Below are 19,533 nucleotides of genomic sequence, written 5' to 3'. Positions count from 1 at the left end.
AATAAAATTGAGGTTTATTTTTATAGTTGTACTTATAAATACAAGATGTAAAAAGAATAAAAATAAGAATCTATATTCATGTGTTTTGTTCTTCTTCCAGGAAAATCTTTAGAGATCACAAAGTACATGTATTTTATTCATAGTAACTATTACTGACCCTTCGCATCTGAATGTTAATGCTTGTGATGAAACACACTAGGATATAAACACCTCTTTTCTAAATAGAGTTGCTAATCTTCCAGTAAAACTGTTTGTATCTATTTCTTTTTTCTGAATATTTTGGCTCCTCTTCTTAGAAAACAGATTATTTCTCTTGAGCGTTATAAACTTAGATCTCTGCCTACCTAGATGCATTTTCATCACAGTATTTTTCCATGACTTTTATAGTCACAGTGTGCAGTAGAAGGAAGAACACCAACATTTACTCATTGCCTGTTAAGTGCCAAAGACTGCATTAGGCACTTTTACATTTGGTGTCTTGAATCCTCATAAAAGACTGCATGACATAAGCCCATTTTACATATGATGAAACTGAAGCTCAGAAAGATTGACTATCTTTCTCATTGCCTTACAACAGATAGTAGAGCTGAGATTTAAATCATTTCTCTTTGAATCCTATAGTCCAGGGGTCCTCAACCCCCGAGGGGTTAGGAACAGGGCTGAGCAGCAGGAGGTGAGTGGTGGGTGACTGAGGGAAGCAGCACCTGTATTTACTGCTGCCCCCGTCACTCGCGTTACCACCTGAGCTCTCCCCCTGCTCAGCAAACTCAATATGTGTAATGGGCTTGAATCATCCAGAAACCATTCCCCTTCCCACCTGTCTGTGGGAAAGTTGTCTTCTACAAGCCAGTCCCTGGTGCCAAAAACACTGGGGACTGCTGCTATGGTCTTTCCATTGCATCATGGTAAAACTTTTGAGAAATTTATGCAAAATGAAAGGGCATATCTGACTCCATTTACTCCTGATAGTGAGTAGAAGGTAGTGAAGGAGTGAAGCAGTCCTTGTAAAATGTCTTTGTGTTTCTAGGTGTATGAGAGGTAATACTAAAACATTTAGCACTTCTGATGCCTTCCAATCAAACTAGCATTTGCACATAGGTTAACTGTTACGAGCTATGGAAAGCAGTCCTGACTGTGATCTACCTAACGGCTTGAGTTTCAGGTGCCCAGAGAAACAAGATGTCCTGCCCAACAGCAGGTCTCCCCCTTCCTAGAGGAAAAGCACTTTCAGTTGCACAGATAATCTATATTTCAGGACTACAAAAACAAAATATATATATTCAGAAAACTTGCATATTTAATACTATAATCTGCTTTAAAAGGATGTTCTAGATTTACCAGGTCAATATTTTATACAGGGTCAAGTAGGTTTATAATAGGAATGGCTCACTTACTATTGCCTACTGCTACGTTCTTTTTCACCATAGACAGAAATCTGTCAAAAAAAAAAAAATGCAATCTTATTTGTACTTTTCATTAACCTCTTCTTTGACCTTGATGATAGATACTACCTATGGTTTAAGAGGTGTGACTTCCATATATATGTGTGTATATATATATATATATATATTTAGAGAAACTTTGCATTTATAATACTGTCAAAAAAATTCAGACTTGTACAGACAGGTGAGGTAACAATTTTAAATGCCTTGAAACAGGATAGTGTTTTGGAATACATTTTCTCTCCCTCTTTTAAATAGTATTATTAAGCTATGATTAACATGCAATAAATTGCACATAACTAAAGTGTCCAATTCGATGTTTTCACACATGTGTACACCCATGAAACTCACCACAATACAGAAAAAAAGAACATATCATCCTTCCAAGTGTATTCATGCCTCTTTTAACTTTTCCCTCCTTTGGGCCCAAACAGTCACTGATCTTCTTTCTCTTACTGTAGATTAATTTGCATTTCCTATAATTTTATAAAAATGGAAACATACGGTATGTGTACTCTTTTTCGATCTGACTTCTTTCACTCAACATAATTATTATGGAGTTCCTCCACACTGTTGCATATATAAGTAACTAATCCCTTTTTGTTGCTGAGGAGTGTCTTATGTTAAGTATAAATATACCACAGTTCATGTATTTATTCATTCATTTACTCAACCCTTTTGGTTCACCCTGCCGTCCGCACCAAAATTACTTTGTCTAATTTGCAGTTTCTGATTATGCCCTTGGCATTTACTCAGGTACAGTGGACCCCTGTGATTTCTGACTGTCCTGTACCCCTTCCCACTTACATTTGTCAATAGCACCCTCCTGTTTCTTGGACAACTTCGTGTTCCCCATTCCACGTGATCCAGTGGGACTCTTTTGATTGTAGGGTGGACACATATGACCCAGGTTGGACCAGTCAGGGTTCTTCTTTGTAATTTTCTCAAAGAAATTCCTTTCCGTTAGATTAGGGACTGCGAAGGTGTGATCCTAGAGATGCCAGTGAACTTGAAAAGAATCACGAGAGAAAGAGGTAGGCACAGACTGAAGCTCAAATGAAAGATGAAGTAACTGTGTTCTGAGGCAGACTTCCTGGATCCAGCTGATGAAAAAGCTCACTTGGTTCCTGGCCTTTGCATTTTAATTATGTGGATGCCTGCATCCATACCCTACTTACGGTAAGAGTAAACTCCCATTTTGTTTTGGAGGGAATCTCTCTTCCCATACTCTCAGTGTATGGTATCCACCCTGGCTTGAAGGGTAGAGTATGTGTGGCCACTCACTCAATTGCCTTGGCCACAGTGACATTCATGGATGCAAGCTAGGCTAATTAGAGTCAGGTTTGTGCTACAGACGTTGTTCCCTTTTTCATGAAAGATTTGAACCAGAAAGTTTAGAACTACAAATATTGCAGCCATCTTTTGACCTAATGAGTGGATAACCAAGGTTACCAAAGGCAGAACCAAAGGAAGGAGAGAAAGTGGGTGTTGACAACTTCATGAGAACTTCTTGGATAGGATGTCCCTGAAGCCTGTACTACGTCTGGTTTTTGCTGTTATGTAAACAGCAAAATTCCCCTTTTGTATAAATTATTTGTAAGAACCTGCCTGCCAATGCAGGAGACATAGGAGATGTGTGTTCGATCACTGAGTTGGGAAGATTTCCTGGAGAAGGAAATGGCTACCCACACCAGTATTCTTGCCTGGGAAATCCCATGGACAGTGGAGCCTGGCAGGCTACAGTCCATGGGTTGGAGAAGAGTAGGATATGACTTAGCAACTAAACAATAACACTAGATTATTTGAATTTCTGTTTATGTTACTTACAAAAGAAAAAGTTGTGATATAGATGTTTTTCATTCATTATCTCAACTCCTACAACCTGGTAATATGTTATCCCAATTTTACCTATGAGGAAACTCTTAGTTAAGTAACCAACCAAAATCCCACAGTGGCAAAGCTAAGATTGGTATTCAATTACTTGATTGCAAAGCGCAGGTCCTTTGCAAATACTGCTTCAGGGCTACAACACTAACCTGCTTAGTCCTGTGCTTTTTCTAGTTTTTCTATTACGTACAGTTTAATATTAATTAACATTTGCAAGTTCCTTGTGGCTGAAATAAAATTACGTTTATACGGCTTAATTCTTTTCCTTCTTCTCTGCCCCTGCTTTTTACCTTTCTTGTCATCTTTTTTCCCTGTTTTGTTTTTCATTTTTTGAGGGTTAAACGCCTAACATTTCCTCTAGTCTCCTCTTCATAAGTCATAGCAACTCTAAAATGATCCCAGGGTCCTCCCTATTGGCTTGGGTAAGGCAAGTTGGTTTATTGAGAAACTTGCGCTTGTGAACTAATAAGTAAGACTAGAAGGATCACATCTAAAAACAAATCAGCCTTATAGACTTCTCTAAGAGTGAACCAGTGGGCCAAATTTCAAAGATGATCAAATGAAAAGGCCATTGCAGCTACTCCCTCTCTCCTCTCATTCTTTCAAGGATGAAAAAAGGTCAGTAATCATTCCGACAAGCTCTTGGGAAAATGGCTAATTGCCACATCTCCCTTCTTAATATGCTTAAGAGGGAAAAACCTTTACACCCCTAACTTTTCACTTTTTTTTTCTTTATAAGGGGATGAATTTGTTAAATCTTAAAGATAGTTTTATGCATTGCTTCGTTTCTCAGGAAGCTCAAATACTGATTCACAGATCACCTCTGCTTTTTTTTTTCCCAGTAGACAGACCATCAATTTAGCTAAGAGCAGTTAATATCACAAGGTTTAAAAAACAAAGAAAAACTATTTAATTCCTGCTTAGTCTCCTAATAGAGCCTTGTGTGGAACCTTACTGGAAGCCTAGAGACTAAAACTCTAGAGACCAAAAAAATGAAGCAATTTTCTCAACAACTAGAGAACAACTTCATTTTAAAATGAAATGGTTGAAAACTATGCCTTCCTTAACTGCCAAGACTGAGTTTGGTTTCCGGATTTGTTTCCCTTGTAAGGACACCTGACATCACTTTCCTGAGAGCTTTTTATAATGTTTCCTGGACTGTACCAAATATCCTGGATGCTATCTATTAACCCTTTACAGTTAAATTCAGTATTTCAAACATTGAAAATTTGAAAATTAAGATGTAGACAGGGAAGAAATTTCCCTCCCCAGATTTGTAAATTGTATGTCTATGGCGATATTCTGATAATGATTGTAAACAGATCTGACTCTGTAAACTAACTCTCTACAGTTAACTTTTAAAATAATGGGCTACAGCCATATCATTATGCATTGGTATCAAGCTCTTTTGCAAATGTTGGATTGGTACAAAATATTTATGAAAATTAAAGGTCGAGGTGAGGCTAGCTGTTCTGTTTTCAAAAGTGAAAGTGAAGTCATGTCCGACTCTTTGCGACCCCGTGGACTGTAGCCTACCAGGCTCCTCTGTCCATGAGATTCTCCAGGCAAGAATACTGGAGTGGGTTGCCATTTCCTTCTCCAGGGGATCTTCCCGACCCAGGGATCAAACCCGGGTCTCCTGCATTGGAGTCAGACGCTTTAACCTCTGAGCCACCAGGCTGTTTTCAAAGCATGTTCAAAAAAAATCCTTGGAAAATAACATTTTTCTCACTAGTTTCACTTTTGTTGTTGTTTTTCAGTCACTTAGTCATGACCAACTCTTCGCAACCCCATGGACTGCCGAACACCAGACTTCCCTGTCCTTCACCATCTCCCAGAGTTTGCTTAAACTCATGTCCATCCAGTCAGTGATGCCATCCAACCATCTCATCCTCTGTCTTCCCCTTTTCCTCCTGCCTTCAATCTTTCCCGGCATCAGGGTCTTTTCAAATGAGTCAGCTCTTTGCATCAGGTGGCAAAAGTATTAGAGCCTCAGCATCAGTCCTTCCAATGAATTTTCAGGACTGATTTCCTTTAGGATGGACTGGTTGGATCTCCTTGCAGTCCAAGGACTCTCAAGAGTCTTCTCCAATACCACAGTTCAAAAGCATCAGTTCTTTGGCGCTCAGCCTTCCTTATGGTCCAACTCTCACATCCATACATGAGTACTGGAAAAACCATAGCTTTGAGTATATGGACTTTTGTCGGCAAAGTAATGTCCCTTCTTTTTAATAGTCCATCTAGGTTTGTCATAGTTTTTCTTCCAAGGGGCAAGCGTCTTTAAATTTCATAGCTGCAGTCACCATCTCACTTTTATGAAACATAAAATTACTTTGCTCAAGTAATATTAGGGGATGATAGTTGATTGCTGCGGTTAGCTTAATTTGCTTCATTCCTATTGCAAAAAAATAAATGTACGATGCATTTGGCCTAGCAAAACAGAGAAGCGCATAGACAAAAGAGCTTTTCCTCAATTTGGTAAGTTAATTTTTTTGAGGACTTTTTTACAATTATTAATAATTGGAAAGGCTCCAGAAATTCATACATGCGGAAAATCGTTTTGTAGACAGGTAAAGCTATATATTGATGTTGTACACACAAGTGGTTCCAAACTTTCCTGCTCAGTGGAATCCAGCAGACTTAAAACTGCTTGCTGGGCTCCATCCCAGAGTTCCTGATTCAGTTTGTGTCAGGTGGGGCCTGAGAATTTTCGTTTCTAAGAAATCCCCAGGTGATATTGCTGCTGCTGGTTTAGAGATCATCGTTTGAGAACCACTGATGTAAGGCAACTGAAAACCAGCTTAATAACACCAGCTTCTTTTTTCCTGTATCTTATCTGCTCATGTTTCACGTTTGTTTTCCAGGCTATGTCACTCTCAAAGTGTGAATCACAGAAAATATTTTCTGTCTCCACCTCCATCTACTCCCTGCGCAAAGTTCAATGACCTTCAAATTCTCTCCTTCAAGGGCCCTCTTTCCTGAGGCTGAAGAGTATATGTCTCAGGCTTCAAGAGAGCGGTTTCCCAAACTGCTCATCAGCAATTGTGTGTTCCTCAATATTTTCATATATGACCTGTGATAAAGCTACTTTAGGATCAGAACATTTTGGGATACACTGGTTCAGCTGGAGAGAAAATTACTTTTAGTGTCAGGACTTTTCAGAGCTCTTAATATATAAACGTGCATTATGAATTTCCAAAAGAGATTAAGTAGTTGGATTGAGTTTGAAATCCTTCTCAACCCTTTTCCCCTGCCAAACTCTGTGTGTGCTCAGTTGCCTCAGTTGCATCTGGCTCTTTGCGACCCTATGGATTATAGCCTGCCAAGCTTCTCTGTCCATGGGATTCTCCAGGCAAGAATACTGGAGTGCGTTGCCATGGCTGCCCTTCCACCCCAGGGATCTTCCCTACCCATAGATCAAATCTGCATCTCCTGCTTGCAGGCAGATTCTTTTCCCATGAGCCACCTAGGAGGCCGACCAAGCTCTGCTGCTGCTGCTGCTGCTAAGTCACGTCAGTCATGTCCGACTCTGTGCGATCCCATAGATGGCAGCCCACCAGGCTCCTCCGTCCATGGGATTTTCCAGGCAAGAGTACTGGAGTGGGGTGCCATTGCCTTCTCCAACCAAACTCTAGGAAATATCTATTAGGCACAGTTTGGGAGATGATCTATAACTTTATCATTTAACTTTATTCTACAAGGTTAGAAAAAAAAAATCTATATTACAACCTAGGGAAAAGGCCAACATGCCAAAATCATGACATGTGAATTTTAAATGGGTCTTAAAATTAATTAAATGCACGCACCCATTATTTTGACTGAATGTGACTTTTTCTTTTCTTTTTTTACAATTGCATAAGAATAGATAAAAAGATATCTACCCTCTTAAATTCTTAAGGGCACAATACAGTGTTGTTAGCCATAGGCACAACATTGTACAGCAGATCTCTGGAACTTTTTCATCTTACATAATTGAAACTTTATACCCACTGAATAGCATTCTCCATTTCCCGCTCCCTCTAGCTCCTGGCAATCCTTCTCCTATTTTCTGCTTCTGAATTTGACTGTTATAATTCATATAAATGGAATTATGAAGCATTTGTGCTTCTGTGATTGGCTTATTTCACTTAGGGTAAAGTTCTCTGGTTTCATCCATAAGTAGCATCATTTCCTTCTTTTTAATTGCTGAATAATATTCCACTGTATGTAAATACCACATTTGTTTTTTATGTGTTATTTTCTAGATTAAATAATTTACTAAGTTGATACTAAGAAAGAACCCATGGCTTTCAGCCTTTGTTGATAATCAAGACTTTCCTCAGCTCACCACTTATCCTGTTCTATCAATTTCCTTTGCATTACTATTTCATTAGATTTCTCATGATTATGAGTTCTGAATTTCTTAAGTGATTATATATTTTTATTGCTTGTTTCTACCACTAACAAACAGTTCCATAATGGCTATATCTTGTTGGTGTTGTTCACTTCTATATTTTCACTGCCTAGAACAGTGCCTGGCACATCAGGAGTAATCAGTAAATTTTTCTGATGGAAAGAACAAATAGATGGATACTATCATTAACTAAGCTCTAGTTATGAAATCCTTATTGTAATAAAAGATGTAGGAAGAGGAAAAGGTACTTTTCACCAGCTTTAGATGGGGCAATTAGAATAATCTTTTGATTTACAATGGAGTAATTCTAATATAATGATAGAAGGGGGAATTATTGATGTATAACTCAGGATGTTAATTTGTAAACTTACTTTTATTATGATTTCTAACATTAATAAGGGTCCAAAAAAAAGATGTTCAATTTTTTTTTTAAATAAGGCAAGTATGTGATAAATATTTGGTATATATGTAGATCTTATAAAAATACCAACTTTCCTGTCTTTCCAACCTTAAAAGATCTCTGAATCATGCTACTTCTTGCCATATTACAAAGTTCTTTGACTTGGACAAATTTAAAAAGCATCAATTACAGTTTTTTTTAAGCCCACTTGTTCTGAAAAACAGCTTGTTATATATTTATGTTCTTGTATGATAAGCAAGTGTTAAATATGTGTAGAGCATAAATGCTGCTAACTTATGGATTCTGGTAATTTTAGATGTATGGGAGTGGTTTGATGGAAATGTATGATTGTTGAATATTACAGTAGATACGTCCAGTTTGGTCCAACAAAATAAGATAAATAGGCAGATATTATTTTTAGGGAGAAAGGATTCACCCAGGAATCCAAGAAGATAACTGTCAGAAGTCCTTAGGACATAATGTGATTTGAAATTACATTAAAATTTTAGTAAGTCTATTTCTGGGTATTACAATGGAAAAATATTTATATCTCACTTCACCAGGCCTTTTATGTGGTTTTAACTTTTTTTTTCTTGTTTAGGTTGTCTACATCCGGTTTCCATTCTCTTTGCAGTCCTCTCATGATCTCCCTCTAGGGGGTTATGTTTTTGTGTTTACTTGATGCTTTTATCCTTTTTAAATGAAAAAAGTGGGTCAGTATTACTTCAGTTTGTCTTCACTTTCACTCTGCTGTTCATTCCTGAACTAGCTTTTAGCCTCTGGGAAAGAAGAAAGTAAAAACATTTACAGAAACTGGGCCAACCTCTCTCCGGCCCCCCTCCTCCAAGAAAACAAAACCTAACCAGCTCAGCAACAGAAGTTCCTTTCTGTTCTCACAGCACCTTCTATTTCCCTTCTCATAAAGCTCAGGTTTTTATTATAATTGCTTATGGCGTATCTTTCATGCTAGTGAGACTCTCAGTCCTTTAAGGACCTAGTATATTGTCAAAAACATAATATAAAGGAGATTGTAGTTTAACTGAATAAATGCTGCCTGTGTGAGTGATTGCTGCTCTCGTATTCACCCAGCCGCCCACAATAAAGGAGAAAAGTTGCAGCAATCAAGCTCAAGTGTGGGTCCTTTGACATCAGCTTTCTAGAGAACGAGTAGAGAACTGTGGCAATGGTATCTAAATTACATAATTACTTGGATAATTTAAGCCACAGTTTTTGTGTTGGTGGGGGGATGTTGAAAGATGAAGGGGCTGAACCAGTCAGATTTCTTCTCCAGTCGCCGTGGACAGGCACTGCCTAACCTTCACTCTCGTGGGGTCTCATCACCTCTCCCACCGCTCTCTCGCCACCCCAGAAGCGGGGCACTTGAGACACGGGGCCCCCACCTCGGGGTGGGGGGTTTCCCGGGGATACCCCGCCCCGCCTTCTAGGCCCCGCCCCCACCGCGGCCACCGGCAGGGGTCGCGCTGCCCGCGGCGAGCGGCTCAAGCGCTGGTGGGGGAAGCTCCCGCAGCCGGTCGCCTTTCTCTGCTGCTGCTGGTGGTTGGAGCGTTTCAATAAAAGTCTTTTTTCTCTCGCGCTCGCTCTCCCCCGGGAAACAGGCGGAGGCGTCAATCCGCAGCCGCCGAGTGAGAAAGCGACGCACACGCAGCGGCGAGCGTCTAGTCGGCTCGGCACCGTCCGGCGGCCCCAGAGAAAAGGAGCCCGTGTCCGGCCCGGCCACCTCAGCCGGGCGTCGGCGCCTCCCTGCCCGCCTCGCTCCCACCCCGGCTCCTCCAAGGGGATTAGTGGGCCGCCCGCGCGACTCGGCGGCCCGGGAGCCATGTTGTCCGGGGGGCTTGGCAACGCGTGAGCGACCCGCGGCCCCTCCCGGAGGCTCAGACTCTTCGGCGAGAGCTGGAAGGCGGCTGCGGCGGCGGAGGCCTGCGCGTCGGAGGCGCCTCGGGTCGGCCAGCGGCTGGGACCCGGACCTGCATCCGGTCGCCGCGGGCGTCGGCGGAGCCGCTTTGCCTCTGCGCCTCCCTCGCCTCCCCTGCTCTCGGAACGCAGCCCCCGCACTTGCTGGTGAGTTGGCGGCCGGCTGCGGCGCGGGGCTTTCCCTCCTGCCCCGCCGACCCCGGGCGGAGTGGGGCCGCAGGGTGCTTGAGACTGGGGGCCGGGGCGAGCGGCTGGGTAGGGGTGTGGGAGGCTCAGGCCCGGTCGGGAAGTTGAGCGAGGGCGGCGCGGCGCAGGGGCTCGCTGGTGCTTGTCGCCCCTGGGGTCCAGCGCGGACCCCGGGCATTTCCCCGGGCGTGGGGTGGGGTGTGGGTTTCTGACGCTCTGGCTCCTTCGCGGGAGGCGCCTTCAGCCGCCGCCGCGTCCGTGTTTGCTGCCGTTTTGGTCTCCGGGGGCAGGCCGGTCTCCCCGCGAGGCCGAGGAGGGGAAGAGGCAGAAAGTCTCCTGAGACACAAAGGTCCCCTCGGCGGGGGTGGAGCTGCGGGAGCGGGCGGCGCAGCCCCGAGGGGAAGGAAGGGGCGCGGGTCCGCGGGAGGTGGGTGAAGAGGCGGCGGCTGCCGCGTTTCCAGCTCCTTGGAGACGCCGGAGGTGTGCGCGGGTGGGGAGCGGGAGGAGGAGCCCTCGCGTGGGGAGCCGGCCGAGACAAAGCTCGGGGCAGCCTCCCGCTGGCGGGTCACACCCCTGAGTGTTGGCCAGAGCAGAGGTGGAGGGAAGGTGGGAAACCCCAGGGACCGATGGGGAGGGGGAGATGAAGGGGCTGCCAAGTACTGTCGTCTGCGTCGCAGTTGCTTTTCTCAGGGTTTTTGTGCCCGATGGTTTTTGCTCTCCAACTCGGCTGGAGAGCTCCAGATCTGCTCCCTCCCATCACCCCCTCCGTGCCACACTGACTCTCCTTCGGTTTCCCCCTCGTTCTTCCCTTCTCACCCACTCCTTTTCGGGTAAGCAGCATTATGCCTTCTGCTTGGGGAACGTTTGCTAATGACAGGATGTCTGAGCTTGTTCTGACCCTGAACTGCCTTGAACTCCTCTTTCTTCCTCCCACCCTTTCCTTTCTGGGATCTTATAATGTCACATGGCCGTTAACAATTAGCTTTTCTTCTGCAAAAATGGCAAAAGCATGTAGCTGAAATCTATGGCGCTCCTCCTCTATATTTAATGTGTCCACCAGAGACACGTCGCTGGTCATGAGTTATCACCTTTTACTTAGCCAAATTAACGTTTTAGATACAGAAGTGGCAAATTTTGTTTTGAGTTTTGACTGTTCCTAGGGCCAGCAAGTATATCCCTGTCAGCCACTAGATCTTCTGTCACTTATCAGGAAATGCTTGACTTAGACAATTGTTTACTCAAACTTTGCTGGTTCTTTCTCGAGTCTTTGTTGAAGGATTTCTTTTAAAAGGCTCTTACGTAAGGTCAGAGTAACAAATCTGAATTACTGTATTTTAGGCGTATTGACCATTAGACAGAAGAAAATGAATGGGATTTTTAAGATCTTTGATGTCCTGAGTAAAGGAGGGCCTTCTAGAAGGTAGAAATCAGGTTCAACCATACTGTAAGAAAAGGACTTGCTAGCATTTAATTGGTTTTGTTCTGTTCTTTTATAAGATTAAGTAGGTTTATTTACTAAATGTTGATGTTGCTTTGTTAATGAAGTTATTTCAGTCTTTGTATTCCTAATATCTGTATACTTCCATAAACAATGGGTTGGAACAAAAGAAAAAATGTGGCTATATTTAAGGAATTATTTTTTTTTAATGGACGAGATTTCCAGATGTAGAAGCGGTAACCATTTATCTGGTAAATTATCTTATGGGCCAGGAAAACTGATGGTTTTGAATGTTGGACTTCAAAGAATTTTGTCTTTGAATTTAAACTGTTTTAAAATGACTGTACAAATATATTACTGATTTTTTAACAGCAAAAATAAAAACATGTTGAAATGTGTTTGACATCACTGTTGCTAATCAATCATTTTAAGAATAGTCACGTCTTGCTGCTTGTTGCCATTAAAATGTTGACACTATAAAAATTGTGAAAGGGTCTTCAGTTTAGGGAATCAGTCTGAATTGAAAGACTCCCTAAATTCTTTGTGAAATTAACAGGTCATATCATTAATAATCAATGTTTTATATATTTATTGAAAGGCTGTATTGAGGATACACTGATTCCCCCCCCCCCCACATAATTATTAGTGTCTAATTAGTTACATGAAGTTTTATCCTCACTAGAAGGAAATCTACCAAAAAGTCAACAAAGATCTAGGTAGTGGGACTTACAGATGAATAAAAATACATTTCTGTATCTTTCAAATTTTCGCCTGACCTTGTAAAATCAGTAAAAAAAAAGTATGGAGAAAGAAATTCTTGTTAAAAAATTGTCTTGTTCTGATTTGCCTGTTACTAAAAGGAGGTTCTATAAAATGTGTAGTGTATTCTCATCTTTGGATTCAGGTCCATTAAAATCACTTTTGGTGTTAGATATTTGAAATAGTGCAGCTTGCCAAATGAGTCTGATTACCTGAAGAAAAGAGAAGCGATACATAGTAATGAAAAGGCAAAAAGATAAATAGTAAGGAAAGATGAAATTAGAATAATTAATTCAGTGTATTATAGCGATTCAGTGTGGTAGTGGTAGCTTTGTATACCAGCAATCTTGTTCTAATAAGTCATTGGTTTTACCAATAGAAAAACTAATTTTTTTGTAGCACAAAATAGCTGTGTTGACTAAGGAAATTTAAAAGTATATAAGTGTTGATATATTTAGTTTTCATTTACCAGTTTAGTCCTATGATTATGGTGAAAAGAGATGGCATGGAAAATTTACTGTCAATGCCTTTGTTTTTTCCCTTATTTTCAGCAGCATTTTTCTCCTCTATTGGTGAAAGAGTGCTAACTAAAACACTGTAATATTGTGAACAATGGCTACTGAGATAGACATTCAAAAGTGAAGATAATGATGTTACTTAATATAAAAAAATTTTCTATGAACACAATTTTTGCCCTGATATTTTCTTTGTTATTGTCTAATATTACTGAATATTTATAGGGCATTACATTTTGAATCTTTATTACTGTTCTGTAGTCTTAATAAAAATTAGAGCATCATGACATGACATTTATATGGCTTTTATAATTGTAATTGTAATGAATATATTGCTGTATAATAGAAAAAAGACATATAAGTTAAATCCAGCTTCTAAAATACTCTTTAGAGTATTTTATCTATTTTAAAAGTTGTCCCCTTTCACATAGGTGAAGGAAAAACAGTTCTTTGAGTTTTGAATGTAGTTTCTGCTTAATCTTTTAAATGGAAAAAGTATTTTAAATGTATTTTGTAAACGAAGTATGACACTTTGCATTTGAAATGATGAAGATAAACAGTAGGTTGATGGTATCTTAAAATGTGCTTTATATAGTATCTATGAAGTAAAATCAGCCTACGATAGAAAACCTAGTATAATTTACTAGCATTCAGCTTATAGTGTTGGCAATTTCTTTGAACTGTTGGGGAGAGGACCTGTTAGACTGACTTTTAAAAAAAGATTTCTGTGAGATACTTACAAAATTAAGCCAAGAATTTTTACTGTCATTCATGAATTCTTTGTCATTGTTTTGCTCCCAAATTTTTTAGTGGCAGTCAGTTTGATATATGCAAAATATTTGACCTGAAAAGAGAAACTGTTAAGGACCAGAAAAATATATTAAATATATCTGAGATGCAGCTTACCTTTCCTAGCCTGTTTTCCTCTCTTTTGGCCAACTTGGAAAATCAGTAGACGTCTATCAGTAAATCTAATAGGTGGGGTGCCTACTATAAATAATGCTATGTTCTGCTGTAACATATGATGTTGAACACTATATGTAAGGAGATAGATTTATAGATCCATGACATTGGGATAATCGAAAGTTGTCTATAATTTTCTTAAAGTGTTAAAATTAGTTCACCTTATTTGAACATGTACCAAATTTTATTGTGATAGTTTCATCATTAATGAAATCCATCCATTCATCTCTTCATCCATGTCTGAAGTACACGTCTACCCTGTACTGTCACTGTGGTCCGTGCTAGAATACAAAGATGAGGAGACTGGCACGTAGATATTACAGTGCTGTGACACGTGGAGAGAAACTCTCCTTTTTTTGAAGACAATGTTACTTCCTGGAAGTTGTCTTTGATTCATTCCGGCAGAGTTACTGTGATCCTGCTATAGCATTTATGTCTACTGTAGGGCTCAATGGGGCCTCCCTGGTGGTGCTAGTGGTAAAGAACCCGCTTACCAATAGGGGAGATTTAAGAGCAGAGGTTCTGGAGAAGGTGATGGCACCCCACTCCAATACTCTTGCCTGGAAAATCCCATGGAAGGAGAAGTCTGGTAGGCTGTGGTCCGTGGAATCACTTAAGAGTCGGACACGACTGGAGCATCCTCACTTTCACTTTTATGCATTGGAAAAGGACATGGCAACCCACTCCAGTGTTCTTGCCTGGAGAATCCGGGGACGGGGGAGCCTGGTGGGCTGCCGTCTATGGGGTCGCACAGAGTCGGACACGACTGAAGTGACTTATCAGCAGTAACAGCAAGGGCAGAGGTTCAGTCCCTGGGTCGGGAAGATCCCCTGAAGAAGAGCGTGGAAACCCACTCCAGTATTCCTGCCTGGAGAATCCCCAAAGACAGAGGAGCCTGGCAGGGTACAGTCCATAGGGTCTCAAAGGGTTGGACACAAGTGAAGCGACTTAGCACCCTGTGTGGAACTTAATACATTGTGTTGTAATTAATTATTTACAAGTCTTTACCCTTTTGACTGCTTTGTGTGCCAGAGGGACCATGCTTTTTAAATTTTGGTATTTCCCCCATATTATGTATTGCTTAATTGAGTGAATGAAGTGATGGAATTAGAGAAAACCACTGAATTAGTAAATTAGAGTCAGATTAGTTATGGCCTGGAAATAAGTAATTTTGATACAGTAGAAAATAAAGAGCCTGTGTTTTGTGTATGCTGTGTTTTTATGAGAGTAATCTGGAAGCAGTTAGTAGGCCAATTTGGAGGGGCAATAACTTGGTATTATTGGGCCTTTTAAATTACATGTGAGATATATGCAAATAAGAAGAAAAGAGATGTAATCTTCAAAGATTTTTCTTTTAGACAAATTAGATCAATTACAATATCTATATGTAAATACAATATCTATATGTAAATAAAATATGTGTGTGTGCATGGTCAGTTGTGTCCTGCTCTTTGCCACCCCATGGACTATAGCCCGCCAAGCTCTGTTCATGGGGTTTTCCAGGCAAGAATATTGGAGTAGGTTGCCATTTCCTCCTCCAGAGGATCTTCCGAACCAAAGGTTTAACCCATGCCTCCTGATTCTCCTGCGTTGGCAGGCAAATTCTTTACCACTCTACCACCTGGGAAGCCCATGTGAATAAAAATAACTATTTTTAAAGGTCTAAAAACATTGGTTAATATCAAGAAGAAGATTTGGATAAAATTTCATCCTTAATCCAACTGTTTAGCTGTAGAGTACTAGACTTAAATTCATTAAAATACAGAATTGCACTCAGAACAGTGCATTTAATGTCATTCCTGTTAACCTTACAGTTTATATATATATACACTTTTCATTGAAATTACTGTACTTAAATAAAAACTGCTTTTATTCTCAACTTTGAAAATTAGACATTTCATTGAGGTTTTTAAAATTGAGTTTTAAATTATATCTTTGATATAGTGTTATAAAAATGAGATTTGAGAAATCAGATTATAGCTTGATAAGATCTTGATGTGACATTTTAAAAAAAACAAGTTTTCACAACTTGTAAGATTTTATGCTTTTTCATATTCCTCAGTTTATTATATGGCCTTAAAGTGCTGAAAATGTTTATATCAGTTAAATTTTCAAGATGATATATACCTACATTTTATCACTCCAGAAACAGAAGTTAGCTTTGTATTTTTCAGTAATTTTTGCCTGTAAGTTTGTGAACATGAATTTTTGCCATTCCTTCTCCAGATATTTACATTTCTGTTTTCCTCTGACCCCTTTTTTTCCCAGGAAGCTATAAAATGGTTGACATTTTAACTTTTAGCTATAATTTTTTGGAAAAAACTCTACAACTCATTTCTATTATGTAAAGTTTAGAATTGATTATAGTTTTTTTTTCTCATAAAGACTACTTCAGTAATAACTAATAACTATATGATCTTGAGCTAGTTAAACTCTTCAGTGTCATTTTCTTTTGTAAAATTGGGAATGACAGACCCTACTTTATAGGGTTATAGAAATTAAATGGTATGTATAGAAGACTTTGCGAAGTACCTTGCACCTAGTGAGTACTCAGTTAGCGGTTATTTTTATTACTCTGTATTATTATTATTACTCTGGGAAAGACTTGGTTATGATACTAGAATTGCTTTGCAGAGCCATTGCTTCAGGTTGATGAATGTCTAAGTAAGTGATTCACAAGGATAATTGAGTCAAAATCATCTCTGGCTTTTTAAACCCATAGATATACCCCGTGGATTTTCTAATATGCCTCCCACCAAATTTGAGAATCAATGTGTTAGTGAGTTAAGTTTACTAATAGGTGTATGTTGCACCCTTTATGTGTATTGGCAGAAGGGGAATAGCATAGACTAGTGGACTAAAGTAGGATATTCATTGTTGTTTCTTATCTAATGACCGTTAGGAATAAAACTGTCATAATCTTCCTGATGAGCACATTGATAAGCTTTTCCTTAGGGCCAACCAAATTTTTCTGGTAACCATCTGCCCTGTTTCTCTGTGCTATACCATTTATTTGACATCTTAATAGTCTAGACAGTGTATATGTGCTTTCCTTCTTAATGAGTTTTATGTGTGACTCAGATTTTCTGAAGTCAAAATAGAATAACAGTTAATACAACTTACCCATCAAAAAAAGAAACTAGTTTTGCATTTTTCCATCGTCATAAAATTGGCTTAGATTTTTGCTGTTTACTGTGTTTTTATTCTCTTATTTGTAGGTCAGTGGCCTTTACCTGAACTTCAGAAGCACACTTGTTGATTAAAAACAACAAAACTAGAAGCCTGAATGTGTGTGTGTAAAATTTCAAGCTCTGTCCTAGAGCAGCTGAATTGGGATACTCTGGGTTTGGGTTTTTAAAGAATATTTCAAGTAATTCTTGAATTTTAGAGTCATTAGCGTAGTGTCAAGGGGAGGAACCACTCATATAAGTTAAAGTAAAGACAAAGTGGTTAAAAACTTTCATCATTCCATCTTATTTTTTTCCTTTTTATTCTGTTTTATATTTCCTAGTTTAATTGTGTTTGGGGAAAGGTTTTCTTAGGTTGATGTACAAAAGTCTTCTGTTCCAGTTATTTTATTTACTTTAGTAAATGTTTTCATCTTGCATTTTAGTTTGTTTGGTTAAAAGGTAAACTGAGGGGACTTCCCTGATGGTCCAGTGGTTTAAGACTACACTGCAGTGGGCATGGCTTTGATCCTCGGTTGGGGAACTAAGATCCTGCTTGCCATGCAGTGCAGCCAAAAAAAAAAAAAAAACCCAGCCAAACAAAAACCGGTAAATTGAGGCACATTAAAAATTTTCAACTTTATTTGAGCATACCTTGATTTGAATCAGGCAGTACCAAGCCGCAAGTGGTTAGGAGAACTCCACCAATAGGAGGAGGGTGGAGGTTTTTATAGAGAAGACATGGAAGCAAAGAAAGGAAATTAACTTGACTGGCTAGAGCTTAAGTGATTGCCTTATTTAGGAAGCCTAGTTGGTTGGTTGTTCTTAAGTTTAATTTTCTGAGATACAAGTGTATTGCGTCTCGCTTAGGTTTTAGTCTGCTGACATAGACTACCAAAGCATTGGAACCACCCCAGTCTAATGCTCATCTTGTTCAATAATTTTAGTTTCTTTCCAGTGTCTTACTGTTTCCTGCCTTTATAGTCTCAATTATTATGTTTTGAAAATCTTTTAAATATAAGAACATAAAATAATGTAAAAAATAGACTTTAAATTCCTTACCGTGGTTATCATCTTCAAATAGTCCTTTTGTCTTTTTTCATATTTGGAGTTAAATATTTTTGCCCAGGATCCTTTTTATAATGTAAGTTTTTATGCTAATACTAGTTCTTATGGCTATAATTTTTAGTGGTTAATCATCAATTAATCAAAATAATTTAAACATTTCATAGTGGTTGATAATTATTAAATTATCACTTTAAAATTTTCACTTTTAAATTGTGCAAGGACAGACTCCAGCATGTGACGCACCACCCCCATTTTACATTTCCTTAGGATGAGTAGATATACAGATGTGGACTTCCCACTTGAAGCCTGTGAGCCTTTTCTGGTAATGCCTGTTGTACCAGTGCCGCCAATAATTACACATCTATTTTCAGTGACACTAATATTTAAAAATATTTGCTTCTGATAATTTGCTTATAGAAAGGTAACCATTTTATTTGAATTTCTTTGATTGCTAGGATGTTGGCGTTTGTTGTTTTTTCCTTCCCTCTGTATTGTCCCCTCAAACTGCTGGGGAGGAGACTATTAGCATTCCCTAAATCCTTACAGCTTTGTTGTTGTTGTTGTTCAGTTCAGTCGCTCAGTCGTATCCGACTTTTTGCGACCACATGGACTGCAGCACACCAGGCCTCCCTGTCCATCACCAATTCCCAGACTTTACTCAGTCTCATGTCCATAGAGTCAGTGATGCCATCCAACCATCTCATCCTCTGTCGTCATCCCCTTCTCCTGCCCTCAATCTTTCCCAGCATCAGGGTCTTTTCAGATGAGTCAGCTCTTCGCATCAGGTGGCCAAAGTATTGGAGCTTCAGCTTCAGCATCAGTCCTTCCAGTGAACACCCAGGACTGATCTCCTTTAAGATGGACTGGTTGGATCTTCTTGCAGTCCAAGGGACTCTCGAGTCTTCTCCAACACCACAGTTCAAAAGCATCTATGCTTCGGTGCTCAGCTTTCTTTATAGTCCAACTCTCACATCCATACATGACTACTGGAAAAATCATAGCTTTGACTAGAGTTGTTATTTTGTGATATTTTCTTTGTATCAAATTACTACATATAAAGCTTTTTTTCTTTTCTAAAGTCAGAGAATTCATTTTGGTGATCTTATGTTTTGGGTGATCCATGTATTCTTGTACTAATGCCAGCTTATTTTAACTTTCACCATGTTATATCTTCCTGCCTGGTATGGCAAGATACTGAATATTTTCTCCCAATAATTTTGATATTATATATGTGTTCTACTTTTGTAAATGACAGCCCCCCCCCCCAAAAGTAGATATAATTGTCTCCATTTTTTTTTCAAAACTGGTCTTCTCTGCTATAAAATTTTAACCCTAAATAGGTCAACGCATCTAATAATAGTTGTATTAGGAATCAGGATAGAC

The 19,533-nt window shown here is 39.6% G+C and overlaps 1 protein-coding gene across 2 annotated transcripts in view; it reads left to right on the top strand.

Moving 5' to 3' along the window:
- CDK17 (cyclin dependent kinase 17) overlaps positions 9,603-19,533 on the top strand; it is a 108,553-nt gene continuing 98,622 nt past the window's right edge. The window contains exon 1 of one of the 2 annotated variants that reach the window (XM_018048129.1): positions 9,603-10,201. Coding sequence is in view for 1 of the 2 variants with exons in the window: in XM_013963990.2 (XP_013819444.2) it covers positions 10,881-11,070 (190 nt within the window). In the remaining variant the exon portion in view is untranslated. Of the gene's footprint in view, positions 10,202-10,249; positions 11,071-19,533 lie in introns of those variants that run through there. The other variant, XM_013963990.2, reaches the window with a different exon arrangement.

The sequence above is a fragment of the Capra hircus genome, chromosome 5 (assembly GCF_001704415.2).
Source record: "Capra hircus breed San Clemente chromosome 5, ASM170441v1, whole genome shotgun sequence".
Taxonomy (NCBI): domain Eukaryota; kingdom Metazoa; phylum Chordata; class Mammalia; order Artiodactyla; family Bovidae; genus Capra; species Capra hircus.
Note: the sequence above shows the minus strand (reverse complement) of the source record. Positions and strands in the feature narration are given on the sequence as shown.